This window comes from Prorops nasuta, unplaced genomic scaffold, assembly GCF_024137725.1.
Source record: "Prorops nasuta isolate Cenicafe-Biocafe unplaced genomic scaffold, Cenicafe_Pnas_1.2 PNAS00003, whole genome shotgun sequence".
Lineage (NCBI taxonomy): Eukaryota > Metazoa > Arthropoda > Insecta > Hymenoptera > Bethylidae > Prorops > Prorops nasuta.
In genome coordinates, this window is record NW_027116800.1 from 5,171,810 (window position 1) to 5,188,882 (window position 17,073).

At 33.4% G+C, this 17,073-nt stretch overlaps 3 protein-coding genes across 8 annotated transcripts; all 3 read right to left on the reverse strand.

The window, feature by feature from the left end:
• Positions 1 to 35: 35 nt before the first annotated feature.
• On the reverse strand, positions 36 to 7,741 carry LOC136784049 (5-oxoprolinase). 2 transcript variants are annotated; one of them, XM_066744520.1, is made up of 22 exons: positions 7,581 to 7,741; positions 6,725 to 6,896; positions 6,464 to 6,649; positions 6,167 to 6,402; positions 5,916 to 6,078; positions 5,756 to 5,841; positions 5,479 to 5,680; positions 5,143 to 5,403; positions 4,931 to 5,056; positions 4,640 to 4,841; positions 4,331 to 4,550; positions 4,117 to 4,255; positions 3,763 to 4,040; positions 3,390 to 3,650; positions 3,210 to 3,315; positions 2,951 to 3,118; positions 2,639 to 2,883; positions 2,421 to 2,532; positions 2,137 to 2,361; positions 1,710 to 1,891; positions 1,465 to 1,624; positions 36 to 219 (listed from the first exon to the last, which is right to left on the reverse strand). In XM_066744520.1, the coding sequence occupies exons 2-22, from the start codon at positions 6,887 to 6,889 to the stop codon at positions 79 to 81; spliced, it is 3,864 nt and encodes a 1,287-aa protein (XP_066600617.1). In that variant the 5' UTR covers positions 6,890 to 6,896; positions 7,581 to 7,741; the 3' UTR covers positions 36 to 78. The 2 variants fall into 2 exon arrangements, with proteins under 2 accessions (XP_066600617.1, XP_066600624.1); XM_066744527.1 differs by lacking the exon at positions 7,581 to 7,741 and adding an exon at positions 7,465 to 7,483.
• A 458-nt stretch (positions 7,742 to 8,199) lies between these two features.
• LOC136785573 (long-chain fatty acid transport protein 4-like) lies at positions 8,200 to 14,516 on the reverse strand. Its single transcript, XM_066746683.1, has 13 exons — positions 14,358 to 14,516; positions 13,436 to 13,574; positions 11,718 to 11,868; positions 11,213 to 11,450; positions 10,901 to 11,132; positions 10,561 to 10,762; positions 10,123 to 10,315; positions 9,879 to 10,022; positions 9,659 to 9,796; positions 9,403 to 9,560; positions 9,147 to 9,300; positions 9,000 to 9,055; positions 8,200 to 8,906 (listed from the first exon to the last, which is right to left on the reverse strand). The coding sequence occupies exons 2-13, from the start codon at positions 13,552 to 13,554 to the stop codon at positions 8,805 to 8,807; spliced, it is 1,887 nt and encodes a 628-aa protein (XP_066602780.1). The 5' UTR covers positions 13,555 to 13,574; positions 14,358 to 14,516; the 3' UTR covers positions 8,200 to 8,804.
• Positions 14,517 to 15,199: 683 nt separating this feature from the next.
• LOC136785575 (probable oligoribonuclease) lies at positions 15,200 to 17,072 on the reverse strand. 5 transcript variants are annotated; one of them, XM_066746687.1, is made up of 5 exons: positions 16,535 to 17,016; positions 16,351 to 16,415; positions 16,119 to 16,280; positions 15,575 to 15,795; positions 15,200 to 15,485 (listed from the first exon to the last, which is right to left on the reverse strand). In XM_066746687.1, exons 1-5 carry the CDS (start codon positions 16,617 to 16,619, stop codon positions 15,347 to 15,349), a joined length of 672 nt encoding a protein of 223 aa, XP_066602784.1. In that variant the 5' UTR covers positions 16,620 to 17,016; the 3' UTR covers positions 15,200 to 15,346. The 5 variants fall into 5 exon arrangements, with proteins under 5 accessions (XP_066602784.1, XP_066602788.1, XP_066602786.1 ...); XM_066746691.1 differs by having other exon boundaries at positions 15,267 to 15,795; positions 16,960 to 17,072; XM_066746689.1 differs by having other exon boundaries at positions 15,267 to 15,795; positions 16,593 to 17,020.
• Position 17,073: the final 1 nt, after the last annotated feature.

Consider the following 17,073-nt stretch of genomic DNA (forward strand, 5'->3'; position numbering starts at 1 on the left):
TCTTGGTATATTCGAATCAATTAAAAATAAATGTTTGTTAATTTCTTTGCAGATTATCTTTATTATAATAATTACATATCAAACTGATTCCTGAGCTTTTCTGTATTCGTATACACTTCCCTTTTCTAGAAAGGCACGTGAAATTTTGTTGGAAGTTAAAGCTTTTGATCCTGGTAATCCATAACCACCACCTCCTGGAGTTTCTAAAATAAACATATCCTGCGAAACATATTACTGAATTAGTTTTAATTAGAAAGACAAAAAAATACTCTTTTATCAAAGATTTAAAAAAATATAATTGATTGTTAAATTTATAATTATCCTCTCTCTTTATCTTAAATTGGTTAAATAAAAAGTATTATTTTGCAAAACAAAATATACAAATTATTATATGCTATACGTGAATTACCTCCCCGCTGCCTCTCGTCAAAATTTATACTTCAATAAGACCAATTCAATTCATTTCCAAAATAAATTAGTGATCGTAGAAATGGGTTGTATTCAGGATGATTAAATGAAATTAATTCCTTGTGACTTTCTCTAAATCTACTACTACTGTTCTAACATTAAACGACACATATAATAATGTTTTTATTTAGTAAGTACATAAGATAAAGTGGCCCAAGTTCTGGTTTCGGAGCAAAGGGGGTATGGAACTCTCTATCTAGTTACTTTTTTCCTTCTCTCTTTAACTCGTTTAACATCGATACGAACAAAGGTGTGGTAAAGGACTTGTAAAAAAAATTATTCTTTTACTTTTATTCTCCACAAATGGGCACCTCTAAAGTCTAATGTAAAAGATAATAAGCTCGTAGAATATAAAAATGTATTGGCATTATGCATATAACAATTCAGTACACGTATAATAACTGTAATACTATATTTTAACATTTGCTTAAATGAAAAAATTGAAAGAGATGAAAAAGGGTTTGGCGATTGGAAGAGGATGAAAACTCTAAAGCTCATAAATACGATAGAATGCTGCACTTGTATGTATAATTGTCGTTGCTTGACGGTCCTTTTTAGTGAAAATACTTCAAATGCAGAATGTTACGCTCCAAGAAATCTAAAAAGCAAGTTAAAAGAACGGAACCCTGACCATAGAAGAAAGAATAAAACGATTAAATACGCAAAATCAATTAAACTGCAAAGTAGAAACTGCAAATTAGTGGAATGATTGGAGTTTTTGAATGATATAAATAATAGTAGAAGCAGATGTCATATCCAGCAGTTCTTTTCTGTCATAATGTAGTTCACTTGTTTGAAAATGATGATATTAACTATCTTTGTCATTGAATTATACTTTCTGAGCTCCTCTGAATTCATTGCTATACAAAGACTACATTCATAGAAATATAAGATTTAAATGATTATCATATTTATCAAACAATGTATGTTTAGTATATTTAACGATGAATAATTAAAAAGGTTATTCAAGTTTAAAAAATACATCATGATAGTTACCCCGGGATTGACCGGTACGGCTGCTTTTGGTCCCAAATTTATCAGCCGCCCATCGGCTCTTCTTAAAATATTTCTTCCTCGTGATCCGACCAATCCCCCTTTCATTCCTGGGGGACTGTGAACTCTTCTTTCAGTTAAAACCGAAAGTGTCAAACCAGCTCTGAACGTTAGAAATATCTCGGATAATTTACATAAATTTGTAAAAGAGAATTACAATGATTTCCTTGTTTTCTTCCCAAGCTTACCTAAACATCAATTCACGTATCACACCATTTCCACCTCGCTGAGCACCATCACCTCCACTATTAGGACGGAGCGAGAATTTATTTACAATTATAGGATATCTCAATTCAACAATTTCAGGGTCTGTTATTCTCGTATTAGTCATGTGCGTGTGTACGCCATCCCTACCATTCCAAGTGGGTCCCTGAAGGAAATAAAAACTTTAACCTTCGCACTTAAAGAGCTCTGTGGATTAGTGCAGCTTTAATTATAACTTATTATGAACTTATTCCAAAAAACATTTTAATATATTTATAGACGTTAACCTGATTAAAGGCTATTTTGAAGTAATGATTTTATACGAAATATAACAAATTTAATAGTGTTAATCTAATTATTATATAGGTAAAGAGAATAAATGTAAAGTCTTAATTAATAAGGATAGCTTACAGCGCCACTACCCCCGGCAACGGTCTCGTAATAGCCCCATTCATTGGTACCCAGAGTAATATTATTCATACAGCCTTGAGATGATGCACAAACACCGAAAGCTTGCAGAATAACATCAACGACGCGCTGTGACGTTAAGACATTTCCACCAACTACAGCAGCTTCCTCAGAAGGGAATAATAAAGATCCTTTAGGAATGATAACTTTAACCGGTTTCAAGCAGCCCTATAAATATGTAAAGCCTTCTTAAAAGTCCTGCCATACTTTTAATTAATTTTAATTACCTGATTCAGTGGGACGTCTCGACCAACAATGCATCTTAAACAGTAAATCAGTGCTGATAAGGTAACTGCACGAGGTGCATTGCAATTTCCCCAAACTTCGCAGCCAGTACCCCTGCGATATATATTAATCTTATATTATATTAAAATATCTAAGAAGCAGTGCCACCTTTAACTTCGGCAAGCGTTAAGCGCTCTCTTATAGAAAGAAAGAAACTTACGTAAAATCGCAAATAGCCTCTCCTTTCTCGATGTCGATATCCAAGAGCAATTTAATAGGACTTCCGTCGTCCATATAGTCTATCGAACTAATTTTGTTACTACCCGTTTGCTCCACGGCCTTTTGTCCTACAGATTTCAGCATTTCTCTAACTGCAAGCTCTGCATTATTTTGAATATGGGCCATGTACGCTTGAACCACGTGCAATCCATATACGTCGATTAATTCGTTCACCAATTGCGACCCCTACAATGCGATTCCATTACAATGGGAATTTTTAATTAAAAATGTGCAGAAATAAATATTTATTTACTTTGCGATTTGCTGCAATTTGAGCTTTCAAATCGCTTAAATTGTCAGAGAGATTTCGAGTCCCCGAGCAGCCTGGCAATTTTCCAGGTGCCATTAGTTCTTCCGTCAGCTCTTTCTCTCGAAATACACCCTTGTGCACCAATAGAAAACTTTTGAATGTAGCTCCCTCCTACGCAAAAATGGATATTATTTTTTAATTCAATATATGTGCTTGAATTTCGGTAAACAAAATTCTTGTGGTAAACAGTGTGAAGAGAAACCTGCAATAATGTTGTCGAATGCGGAGGCATAGATCCTGGTGTAATTCCTCCAATATCAGCATGATGACCTCTACTAGCCACAAAGAATACAGGCTTTGGAATGTCTCTGTTAAAACAATATTGGTCTAAATTTCATTTATCCGACTATTACATAACATATTGAATGCTCTGTAATCGTACTGGTGAAATACAGGTGTGATTACAGTCAAGTCTGGTAAGTGAGACCCGCCAGCTGCTGGATGATTAGCGAGAATCACGTCACCCGGATTAAATTTACCCTTGAACGCTTTCATTTGATACTGAACTGTTTCCTGCATTGCTCCTAAATGTACTGGAATGTGAGGAGCGTTTGACACTAGTCCTCCATCAGGCCCGAAAACGGCGCAAGAAAAATCTAAACGTTCCTTTATATTTGTTGATATCGATGTCCTTTGCAAAATTCTACAAGTATATGTAAATTAAAGAGATGAGTGTCTTACAATGATAGAATTATGCCTTTACATGCAAATACACTGTAGATATATCTAGCATTAGAGAAAATCAATGTTACAACCTGCCCATTTGTTCAGCGATGCTCATAAATCGATGTGAAAAAATACTAAGCTGAATTGTATCTAATTCAGCTGTAATATTCGTCCTAATCCCTTGACCAATCGTGATCTTTATGTCGCCCCTGGCTGTGATATTTGCCGTACAATCTGGTTCAATGAGAACTGTACTTAGACTATCCATAACAATAGCTGGTCCAGAAATAATGTGACCAGGCAATAACGAGTGGGATTGATATACATTTGTGTCTTGATATCCTCCCTCAAAGTATACCTTTGTTACCTAGACAAATAATAATTTGTTACGATCTTTAAAAATTTAATAATCATCTGCCTATTTAAATCATGCAATAGATTACTTTTTCCACTTTTGGAGGCTCGGTAGATGATGGTAGAATTGGATCTTCCAAGATTCTTGATTTTCCTACACCACGAACTCTGACATCATCCACGAAAATTTTTCGATCTGCCATTGTAAAACCAAATTCTGTTTCATACCTATAAAATACACGATTGATCATAATATGAAGTTTAGCGAAAAGATTAATATGTAATATGTAAAGTTTTATTCACCTTTCGCAAAACGTTGCAAGAAAATCACCATGTCTGGGACATTCGGACGAATTAAGAGGTTTTTTTGCAGTGCACATCAAGGCACAGTCAGTTCCCTGATATCTCAAATGCAAAAATGCTTCAGTGTGTATTCGTGAGCTTTCAAAGCCTTGTTCGGATAATTTAGCTTTTACTTTCGTTTTCAAAGCATCCAGTCGGGCGTCCAACCTCGCAAATGATTCTAAAGTATTTAGTCACAAAATAATATAAAATTTAAAAAAGAGTTAGTTATTATTTTCATAAGAGCATTGAAATATTCCATTCGAATACCGTTTTGATAGATCTCGGCACTAGGCTCCTGTACGTCCTGAACTACATCAGCCAAGGCCATGCCATAGGCCGATAAAATTCCTGCATATTTATGAATAAAAACAGTAGACATTCCTAAAGAACGAGCAATGGCACAAGCGTGTTGGCCTCCGGCACCACCGAAACACGCCAAAACATGTTTGGATGTGTCCTGGCCTTTTCCCTATATTAAGCATTACAGAACAATTGCAATTACGAGAAGACCTCGCTTTAACGCAGAAATATAACGTATGCAAAATTAAACAAAAAAACCTGGGTCAACGCTCTAATTGGACGACACATTGCTTCATTGGCCACTTTAATAAATCCCATGGCAACATCTGCGATTGACATACTTTCTGCAGTAGCTAGACCTTCTTTAATAAGAAACTGATTGATCTAAAATACGTTGCAACGATTGATCAGAAGAAAATAAGAATATATAACTGAAGTTTAACATGCTTTCTCGAGAGTGGCCCTTATACCTCGTTTGTCAGTTCTTGGAAAGCATCCATGGTCCTTTGAGTATCCAGTGGTTCATTTTCGTTTGGCCCAAAGATCTTTGGAAAATAATCTGGCAACAATCGACCTAGGGCTAAATTAGCATCAGTTACTGCTAGGGGACCATTCTTCTTGTAACACGCTGGTCCCGGATGAGCTCCAGCACTTTCCGGTCCAACTTCAAACATTCCCGATCTAAAGAACAGTTTGGAGCCACCTCCAGCTGCTACTGTATTAATGTCCAACTGAAATACCATTCGTTTTAGAAAAAGAAAGTTCAGATAATAGTTATGGACGTAAACATTAAATATTAACGACACCTGGGCAGCCTGAATGGTTATTCCTGCGGTGGTGCTTTCAAATACGTGTTCGTAGCTGCCATTATAGCGACTGACATCCGTAGATGTACCACCCATGTCAAAACCAATTACTGGTGATTCGGTTTCCTTTGCATAGGTTGTCATTGCATAGCCAACGACGCCTCCCGCGGGTCCAGAGAGGATAGCTCGTGATCCGTTAAATCTGTTTAGAGGAAAATGGAAACACATCAAGATAAACTGATTCTCAAAAACCCAGTTTATCCAATAATTTACTTACGAGTTCATCGGCGTTAATCCACCATCGCTTTGCATAAACAAAACATTAACTCCATTTAAATTATTTTTAAAGCCCGATGCGAAGTCCTGTGCGAACATTGGACGAAATCATGATATTCGAACGAGCTCCTCATATACAATTAAATGTTATTTATACTTGCCTTCAAATATTTTTTTATATGTGGTGTTAAATAAGCATCGGCACATGCTGTAAATCCTCTTGGAACAATTCTTGTCATTGGCATAACTTCGTGCGACAGGGAGATTTGTGCGAAACCAACTTTTTTTGCCATTTCACCAATTCTTACCTCATGCTCGGCATATCTACATGAAATTAATAAATGTGTAAGAGCGTTTATACTTTTCAGAGATTTAACAAAATTAAAATAGATGACGTTATATAATAACTCACGTGTAACTGTGAGCCAGAACGACGGCTAAACTTTCGATTCCGGATTTCAGTAATTCCTCGAGATCTTTCAACAATTTCTCCTCGTCTAATTCTTTCATTATCAATAATTCTTCTCCGGTGGATCCTCTTACTCTTCTCCATTCTTCCGTCAATTGACATTTATTAGCTAATGCAGGAACGACTCTGCAAGTAACTTCTACAACTTTCGAGTACAGCAATTCGGGTGCGGCTATCTCCTGTGAGTATACAGATTATTGAGCTTCAAAATGTATTTATTTGCTTTGTAAGCATACCAACCAAATCAAAGATATTAGGTCGCGCTTGATTGCCAATAAATAAGAGATCTTTAAATCCCTCGTTAATAATCAGTGCCAATTTGGCACCTTTTCGTTCTAACAGTGCATTGGTTGCTACTGTTGTACCCATTCGAATCCATCCTATCATAGATGTATCCAGCTCTCCATTCATTTTTATTCCCGTTTCCTGAAATAATAAGAAATATCAGCAATGACATCATAGCTTTGTAGGAATATATTATTATTGCTCGAATCACTTTACTTGTTCGAGAATTCTTCTTATCCCTTCTCGAGGAGCATCGTCGTAATTTGAAGGGTCCACCGAAAGAAGCTTCATTGTGCGAATTTTACCTTTTGGACATTTGGCATAGACGTCGGTAAACGTCCCGCCACGGTCTATGGCGAATTCAAATTTCTCTTCGCACATTACGCAACTAATTGAAGACATATATTTTGAAAATATAATTTCTTGTAAGTAAACCAAAATTTTCTTATAACTTTAATTATTGTATATACATTTTTCCGGAATCTTCGTACACAAATGATTTCTGAATAAGTCTTATCTTTCATAATTCGTTATCTATTAAGACCAAATATTAGATATCAACGTGCCTAGTGAAATAATATTTGCTACGATGTATGTTTATTTACCGTTATACGAAATCGTGAAATAATTATATAATGAATCGAGAATTTTCTGTGCTCAGTATAAAAAATTTAAATCCCGCGCCAAATCTAAAGTTGTTTATCCTTTTCTAGAGCGGAACACGAATAATTTATTACTTGTGTAATATATTGTACACATTATTTGTTAATATAATTATACTATAATTGCTAATATTTAAAAAAGTCAATAAAGTATCATTTGTCCATAAACAAGAAATTATGTATATACTAATCGATAATGATAACCATACGTAATATAAATGCTAGTGAAATAAAAAAAAAGTTAATAAATATAATTTTGATTTGAATTAGTTATTCTAGTAAATGCGTAATTACAGTCTCTTAAAGTAAAGTAGCTAAAGCTGTTTGTGAATCAGTTTTTGCCGTAATTGAACACCTATACATATATAATAAGTTGAAACAACAAGTGTTAAACTAAGGTGGAAACATACATATCACTGGTACGTTCTCTATAGACTCGTCGATCTTGTATGTTATGTAATTCTGACAGCTGCTGTCTCGACGTTCGCTGAGCAACTGTACACCCGAGTCCCCCTCAACGGCCTCAACACTAGTTCGAAGTTCGAGGGGAATTTCAATGCGATGCCATATAGTAGAGAGACACTAGTGAACCAGTTATACCGTGGTTCTCATTTTATCTTTAATTATTTCCACTCGTGGAAAATCACAAACCACAAAACGCTAAATAATACGCGTACATACATATTAATAAATCGTTGTTATTATTAAAATAATAATTAACGTATTGTACTGTAGACTATCAAGTTGTGTGTTCCGACAGCTCGAATAAGAAAATGCAGAATACACAAGAAATGGGAACCGCTGCTCTAGTGAAGCCTGCGCTGAACAGATTATACAATTCAATGCCGGGTAAATACAAACCATCGAAACATTACCGTGTCTCTTGATCAAAGTTAATTTCAAAAGCACACACAGTAACAATATTCATGGTAATTAGGGATACTAAAAGAATCATTTTATCCCACTATTATGACAAAATTCTCTCCGAAATATATAAAAAAAATAAAATCAATATTAAACACCTTATAATAAATTAATTTCTTTTTTATTATATTATTATCATATTAATTTCTTGTACATTTAATATTCATTCTGCTTGTTACCATTTTAATGTTTTACTGCTATTACCATTTGCAAGCTTATAAAAATTCACAATATTAGACATAATCAATCGATTGTTTTTTACATAAAACTTTATTGTTTATCACGGTTCTTTCTTGTTAAATTTATGAGAAAAAACTATTCAAACTCTCGTAGCGCTTGAACATAACCGCAATAAATGCAATATTCCGACTGAGTATTTTTTTTTAAATCAATATACTTTGAGATATACAAACTTAACGTGCTATGTCTTTGGTTAATTTTGAAAAGAAATCATAAAGACAACATTACTTTTTTGACATAAAGAAGTTTTAAATAAAAATAACAAAAACCATGGCATAGAAAATATTGATAAATTTGATTCGCACATTCAACACTTAATATAAACTTACATCTTTAAAAATGTATCTACAACATTGATATTACATCTACTATATAAAGATATACTAAATTACGACGATTAACATACGGCTCTTTTCACTGGACATTAGTTCTTTATAATATCAACATAGAAAAGTCTTAACTTTATGACATTATATTCTAACCTTTTCTTGCAATATGTTTTGGAATAGCTCATCTGTAAGTTTAATATATTCTCCAGACTTATTATCGAGGAAATAAATTGGATCTTTTACCTACGGATAATAAAAAAATAATTACGATGTAAATAAATATATATATAAAACAATTAGGCTTGTAACAAACAATATTATAAATCGTAAAATTACCGTTCTAATGTCAAAACCTTCCTTTTGCAGATCAGTCTTTTTTAATTTGTAGGTACCTAAGACAATTAATGATAAATTTCAAATTTGTACTATAATATGAGAAGTTAATAAAAATATTTGGCAAATTATTCAGGGTGTTATACGAACCAGTCACAGGTAACGACGATAAAACGCGAACAAACAGTGGCCTGGCGTAAGTTGGAAGAGATTTTTTTATACCAGCTTCTAACTGTTTTAAATTTAATGTGTTATCAGGATCATAAATGGATACCATTCCGGCTCTTCCTTCACTTCCAGGAATCTAACCAAGCAGTTAACAATTTTTTTTTTTTATTATAGCACATAAACATTTTACGATTACCAACCTATTTCTTAGAGATATGTATGATTTTTTACTGTTTACCTCAACACCATATACAACAGCGTCTTTTAGATTTATCGCATTACTAACGACCGCCTCTACTTCAGAAGTAGCTACATTTTCTCCTCGCCACCTAAAAGTATCACCGGTCCTATCCTTGAAATAAAAGTATCCTAATTTATCCATTACCAAAATATCACCTGCCAAAAAATATAATTAGTTTAGACGCGATTAGCATTCTAAAATGAGTATAAAGAAATTTAATTTTAATTTTAAACGTTTCATCGCTTTAACCAACCTGAATTGAAGACACGATCACCTTTCTTAAAGACATCGTAAATAATTTTTGCTTCGGAAGACTTTTTATCAGCATAACCACAAAAATCGTTCACCGTCTTTTTTGGATTGATCTTCCCTACGAATACTCCTGGCTCATCTTAAAGGAAAATCATTACACAGATTATTAGAAAAGTATCGATTAATTAAGAAAAGATCAAAGAACAGTAATATAACCGCACTTGGTTCACAGGGAATGCAAAGACCATCCGCGCCTCTCAGTGGTTTTCCGGTTTCCTTGTCAACTTTTATTAATGCAACTGGATAGAAATTACGAGCGTATCTAGGCATGAAGCCCACAGCTCCAATGCGATTATCAATATTTACTATAAAAGAATATTTACAATTTTAAATATAACTGTTTACTTATTTAGATCATACTAAATGCAATTGAATATAAATTTGGTAAAATAATATTTAAATTACTTAAATTGGAGTTTCCCTCGGTGGCACCATAAAATTCACCAATTTTTCCAATTTTGAATCTTTCGGTAAAGGACCTCCAAATTTGTGGTCGTAGTCCATTACCGAACATAAGGCGGACTTTATGGGATGTATCGTATGAGCTTGGAGGTACTGCCAGGAGATAACGACAAATTTCACCAATATACTGTGCTGCCTGAAATTCAAATCGGTATGTTCCATTATCGCCAATTAACATCTTCAATTTTCTTAAAGAGATTGTATTTATCTCCACCGTTTATCGCACATAAATCCATTTTTGAACACAGTACAGATAATAAGAATATAGTATCAAATGTATTTTTTCACACGGTTCTTTGGAAATATTATAATTTATCATTTGTAAAAATTCATGATAGATCGAAGTAGCAAGAATAAAATGTAGAAGAAATAGAAGCTTACGGTGCATTGATAGTGCACGCAGTCTGGCCAGAACTTTGATGCGCTAAAACGTCTTCGCAGTACAACTGTAATCCCTTTCAAAAGTGCTTGACCTGCGCCAATCGCGCCACCAGCACTATGATAAAGTGGCAAAGAATCGTAAAGTCTATCCGTTTTTTTCAGGCCAAGCATGGTATAAACTCCAAGCACCAGCAACATGTATCTAAAATGAGAATGACAGCTACATATCATATCAGAACTTCTCTGAACAATGAAACAGGAGAAAACGTATAAAACAGGTAGAAAAGTGAATCATATGTAAGAATTAATCATGTATACGTGACGCTATTTACAAAGTTACCGTAAATTATTAATAACTGCTGCTTTTGGAAGTCCGGTTGTGCCCGACGTGTAAATATAGATTAGTTTATCGCGTGGATTTCCCAGAGACATATCTACCAGTAATGGCTCAGGTCCAACGGACATCATTTCTTTATTAAGATCAACAGTACCTTCCAGTAAAGGTGCATCGTCTACCTCGGACCATTGATAAAGCTCTACGTCAGAGATTTTCTCTTTTACGTCACGTACAGCTGTAAAAGGATAATTATATTAATATTATCGTCGAGTACAGAAGATTATTGTGAAATTCATTATTGCATATGGGGCTTACCATCTTTCAGCTCTGAGTGAAATATTAAAGCTTTGCAATTAGCAGTGCGAATACTGTGAATAAGGCTTTCATGGCGAAGATTCGTATTGACTAGCGCAGCAACAAAACCGGCTTTGCTGAGCCCTAACCAAGTACCAACATATTCGGGACGACTTTCCATAAACAGCGCAACGGTATCACCTCGTGAATACGGTCGTGTGCGGAAATAACGTCCAACTCGGTTGCTAAACTCCTCCAACTAAAATGCATCATAATTATTATAAACGTTAGCTACATTTATTCATTTTACGAGATTCATTTTCCATGTTAACAATATGTAACTATTGGTACAGTGTAGCACTATTGTCCCAGGAGGGCAGTTTCCGGAATATTACAGTAAGTCGAGCACCCATTGAAATAAACAGAATTGGTATAACTCCCTTGAATCGTTTAGCAGAATATTCGCGTATTTTCATTATGCGTTAAGACTAATCGATATAAATATATAACTAGAGCATTTATTCACCTGTTGATACGAATACTCTTTATCTTCGAATATATATGCTATTTCTTTCGGATGTTTCGCAGCATGATTCGAAAATATTTTTGCTACGGTCATTTCTCGCTTCTCCCACCACCATAGTATTAAATTGACCTTCAGAAATCTGTAAGTTCCACTGAGGGCAAAAAATGTATTATTAAATTAATTTGACATTATAAGTAAAAATTATTCTCCGCGTTACAAGCGCTTGTCACTCTAAAAGACGATTCAACCGCATCAAATGATTTGAACGAATGAAAATAAAATAAAAATCTTTGCGCCATTTGTGTGTCAAATCAAAAGATAGGAAACTTTTTAACAACTCCTCGGCCGATTCAGGAGTGCCTAATGACTACCATTCATTTCAATCGATCCTTATCGTGACAGCAACTTGTTGATATTCGTGGAAGATTCTGGTCGGTGAAGAATTCTCGTTTAAAACCATCTAATGCTTAAAAACTGCTACGTAAGCGTATAAGTTATGATATATCAATCGATGTAGTTAAAATTGCTCGACTCAATTGCAACAAGTGTGCAATTGATGTTTACCAAAACACGCGCATAAGCTTTAAATAACGTCTCGTGTCATTGAGTAAATATAATAGTTATGTGCACACGTTAAATTCATTTATTCAAATTGAATCATTAAAAAAGATTAATTCTAAAAGTCTTGATTTACTTTTCAACAAGGCCTAAACGCGATTCTTGACATTTCTTTATTAAATTTTTTCAGTAATAATGAAACCATTAGGGTTGTATTAATGTGCACTCGAGCCATTTATTTATTCGATATAGAATTGTGTGTACGTGTTAAAAGTCTGTTGAATGCAACGAGAATACACTTAAAAGAATAATAACCATACGATAATGCGCTATAATGTAAAACGTTAATAGTTTCGATATTAATGCCAGAACCTGCTTTTCATGATAATTCGACAGTTTGTCAGAAATTCAAAAAATCTTTATATCACGTTAAGGTAATAACAATTTACATTTCTATATAATTTTTTCCAAAAAATGAACATTGAAAGAATATTTAAATAGTTAATGCTTTGGAGCGATTTGTAAAAAATCGTGAAATTATAATGACGTCGATGTAAGCCAGCGTCGATGTTATACAATATTATACATGTTACACTACGTAAGCGCAAAAAAATAATATCTTAAGTTGTTGTTTCTAATACAAACATTTAATTTGGCGACATTCGTGCTAAATGAATATTTAAACTTTAACTAATAAAAATATCTATTTGGCTCACTCATGATTGAAAAAATCACTGTTACACCATTAATAAATCAATAAGTAATTACACTAAGCGTTGATAAAAATTTAATTATCAATAGAAAAATAGCAGATAATTAGTCTTCAAACAGTTTTACGATTATTTGAAATTGAATTATTCTCCAATTAATTGCATTATGTAAAACAAACATATTTGTTTAATGGAATGACAAGCAAAGATATCCTATGTGATAATTATGTTCTTTATAAATCGTCTTATATCATTTAACTGCATAAAACCAGTGAGACGCGGAACTTCGTACTGTAACAACCAGTTATATCTTAAAACTGTTATTACATTGTCAAAATCATGCTCAAAATGTTTGAGATATTTTCCGATGGATGCTGATTTGTGGAAATATTAAAATTATGTCCAAAAGAGTCTAGACAAATTAAGAGGTTCATTTTGAGATAGACTTACAGTAGATCCCTAGGCAGTGTTCTATAAAGAATATAGATCAAATTGCGGAATTCCTTCCTGAGGAAGAGCGAGCCGATGATTAATGCTACCAATGCCAGGAGTATTTTTTGAAGGTCCATTCTCGATGCTAAGTATTCGGCTGTTGAAACGCAAAAGAAGAAACGTCAATTAAAAAATCGTCTGTTATCTCTTCAAAACAAAAAAATTTAAATGGGTCAATGTACGAAGTATAACTATGCAGCCAATCTCAATAAAAATAATAAGTGCAATCTTAGATCATACGATTATTATTAACGGTAGACGCAAAAAATTAATGGCTGATCCATTCACTATCGGAAGCGCAGCTACGGTACACATTACACACACACACACACATGCACGCATACATGGTTACGCTAGCAGTTTACTACAGTAATCTACCGTAATGATTTGTTAACGCTAAAATTGTTCTAGCACCACGACCGACACACGTATCATTTCTTACTTGGAGGCTGCATGATAATAAGATTCTACATATGTATACCTTAAGCGAAAAGAATTAATTGCAAACTTGTAAAAGCATTAAAATCTTATATTGACACAATGCACGTGCCACTTTATCATTTGGGATCTCTTCCTTGACTGATCTACGAAAGAATTCTCATGGAACCGTCGACGACTCGTGGGAAAAACGATGTGGAGAGATTATGCCGGTATTTTCAGTTTATTAATTAAGAAATGTGATTTGTGAGTTATCGCTGTGTTGGTGCAGGAGAGAAAGGGAATAGAAGCAGGGAGTATAAAGAAAAGTAGGGAGAGAGAGAAACGTAATAAGCGGGCGTGTGAACGCGTGATTCGATTCGTACGATCCGTGCGATGAGAACAGGATGGCATCAATCACTATGAGGATGCTAAAGATGACTTGGCGTAAAGAGTATAATACCAGATTCTGCCGCTGTCGAAGAGATCTTGGGTGAAGAAAGTTTTTCACAGAGCTATTTTGAGTAAGACGTAGTAATCAAGATCGCTGAAGAGAAGAGTAGAATACAATAATGGAGCGCGCTGAGGTTGAGGATACTTTCTGCCATTGGCGCACTCGCTGCAATGACCGAGAGACGACTGAAAGCCGGACGTTATCTCGCTATGTATACGTATACGAAGTACGAAGGCCTACGTACAATAAATTCTCGTCGCTGAAAGCCACTGGCGTAGTCACCAAGAACGCGGCTTGCTGGGATCAAATTCTATTCCTTGAGAAAGTGTTCAATTCTTTGTTGATACGCTCACAAAGAAATACATTCTGCAATATTCTTACAACTTTTTAGCTACAGTTTAACTCTTTTTTCTCCCTATATCGTTTCTTTTTATGGATTTATTGTATATTTGGAATATATATACTCTTGCTAAAAATATTATAAACCAAAATCACTAATATAGAATAAAGTTTCTATTAACATTCATCAATAACATAACTTACAAATTATATTTAATAATTTGATTAGATATATTAGTGTTACCTCAATCTAGAAAACTATTAATATTTAAAATTTAATTCAGAAACAATTATCTCATTGCTGATGCATATTTACCCTTCTTTCTCATTAAGAAACTTCAATGATTTCAAAAAATTTATAAATATTCTTATTTTTAACTTGAAATAATAATACTCATTCACTTTCAATCTATTAGCCCCCCACTATGATTTTTTATAAGATTATATATTTTAATTAGATGTTATATATAGCTAAACAATTAACAATATGTACATATACCAACATAGGAATGATCGTAAATTTTGAATTATTCCAAGAGCCCTTAGTTATGCAGAGTACATTTGTTTTTCTTTCTTCTTAATATTTTTCTAATGAAATCCTCAAATATTATCAAAAATAAGAAACAATCATGCCTGTACGAATACTTGATTCCTTTAATTCAAGTTTCATGACATATTTTATTAAATACATGTTTTTTATAATAAGACAGTTCTGCTATGCTTTCCTTAATATCTGGCAAAGCTCTGTGTTGTAAAGTTTTTTTAGGCATTTTTGCGAAAACTTCTGGATGCCACCGCCTGTATAATAAATGTTTATTAAAATCATAAATATATATATATATATATATAATAGTAAAAATGAAAAGTAGAAAAAGAATTTGTTATACTTAATAAGCTCCTTAACACTGGATACGTCAATAATTCTATAATGTAAATAATCATTAACCCGTGGCATATTCTTACTAAGAAAATATCTATCCATATATACTGTATTTCCTGCTAATGGACATTGTTGACTTTTTACATATGTTTGTAAAAAATTTAATAAAGAATTTTCAGCTTCTTTTAAAGAAATTATACTTTTCTCACAATCAAAAATCAGTCCTGACTAATAGAGAAAGCATAGAATTAGACATTATAAAAATAGAATATTTTTCTAAAGTTCGTTAACATGCTGACTGCCAAATGCAAGGTAAATCACAGACTATGTTATTGCCTAGGGCTTCAAATACAGTAAGTTATTTTCAACTTGGTTCAAGAATAAGAATTAAGAACCAAGGTTGTGATACACAAACCGACTTCTGTTTAATTGAATAGAAAATATAATCATGCAAACTTTATTCAGAACCAAGAAGGAAACAAATATTGTTATTACTTATGACCTTGAGAAGTACTATGGCAGTCAGCGTATTAAAGGGATGAGAAACAAACCTTTGTGTGATTAAGTTTGCACCATTCATTTAATTGATCATACATTCCATTTGATTGAGAGATTACTATATTTAAACCATCAGTAATAGGATTCAAATCTTCATCAGTAATTACACAAGCCACTTCCATTATTTTATCCTTTTCCAAATCCAATCCTGTCATCTGATAATAAAGTTATATTATAAATATAGCGATATTATAGTAAACTCTATTATTATTTATCAATTCTTACCTCCATATCCATCCATACAATATTTTTTGAACTATCCATTGTGTCTATATGATTGTTACGATGTCCTGAAATCAAAATTTAATATTAAATACTTCTATATCATACATTTTCTATTTATATCCTCATGTTTTTATTCAATAATTTAAATTAATCTATAAATAAAAAAAGTAAATTAATGTTTTACCGAATTTGTCAAAATAACGAACTATTTTTTCACTATTATTAATGCAAAAACGTCTTACTAATAAACTAATGCTGGTATTAAACATACTTAATTGTAATTTAAAAACTTTTTTCTCCTTTACACCATTACACACGTAGATAGATATAAAATAAAAAGGGTCTGTATGTTTAACCTTTAAGCTGCTGGCAAAGTAATTATAGTGTTTTTGCAATACTCTCGATAATGTATTAACTACGTATGTTATTTATATTGACAAATCTTTGAGAAAAAAAAACATATATTTTATGAAAAAATGCGGGCAGTCAAAATATTAAATCACACTTCATACACCGCGGCACCGCGTAGAAGAGTTTATTCTAGCAGTAACCTAGCTACTCTATTGTTCTGAACTATTCTGATCTGAACATTCTGAACTGATCTGTGACCTGTGTGTTATTGTTCTATAGCAGAAGCTTGCAGACGCTAGACAGTAGACAGACCATAGTGCCCATAGTGGACCATAGACAGTAGCAGTAAGCATGAGTAGCAGACATGAAACG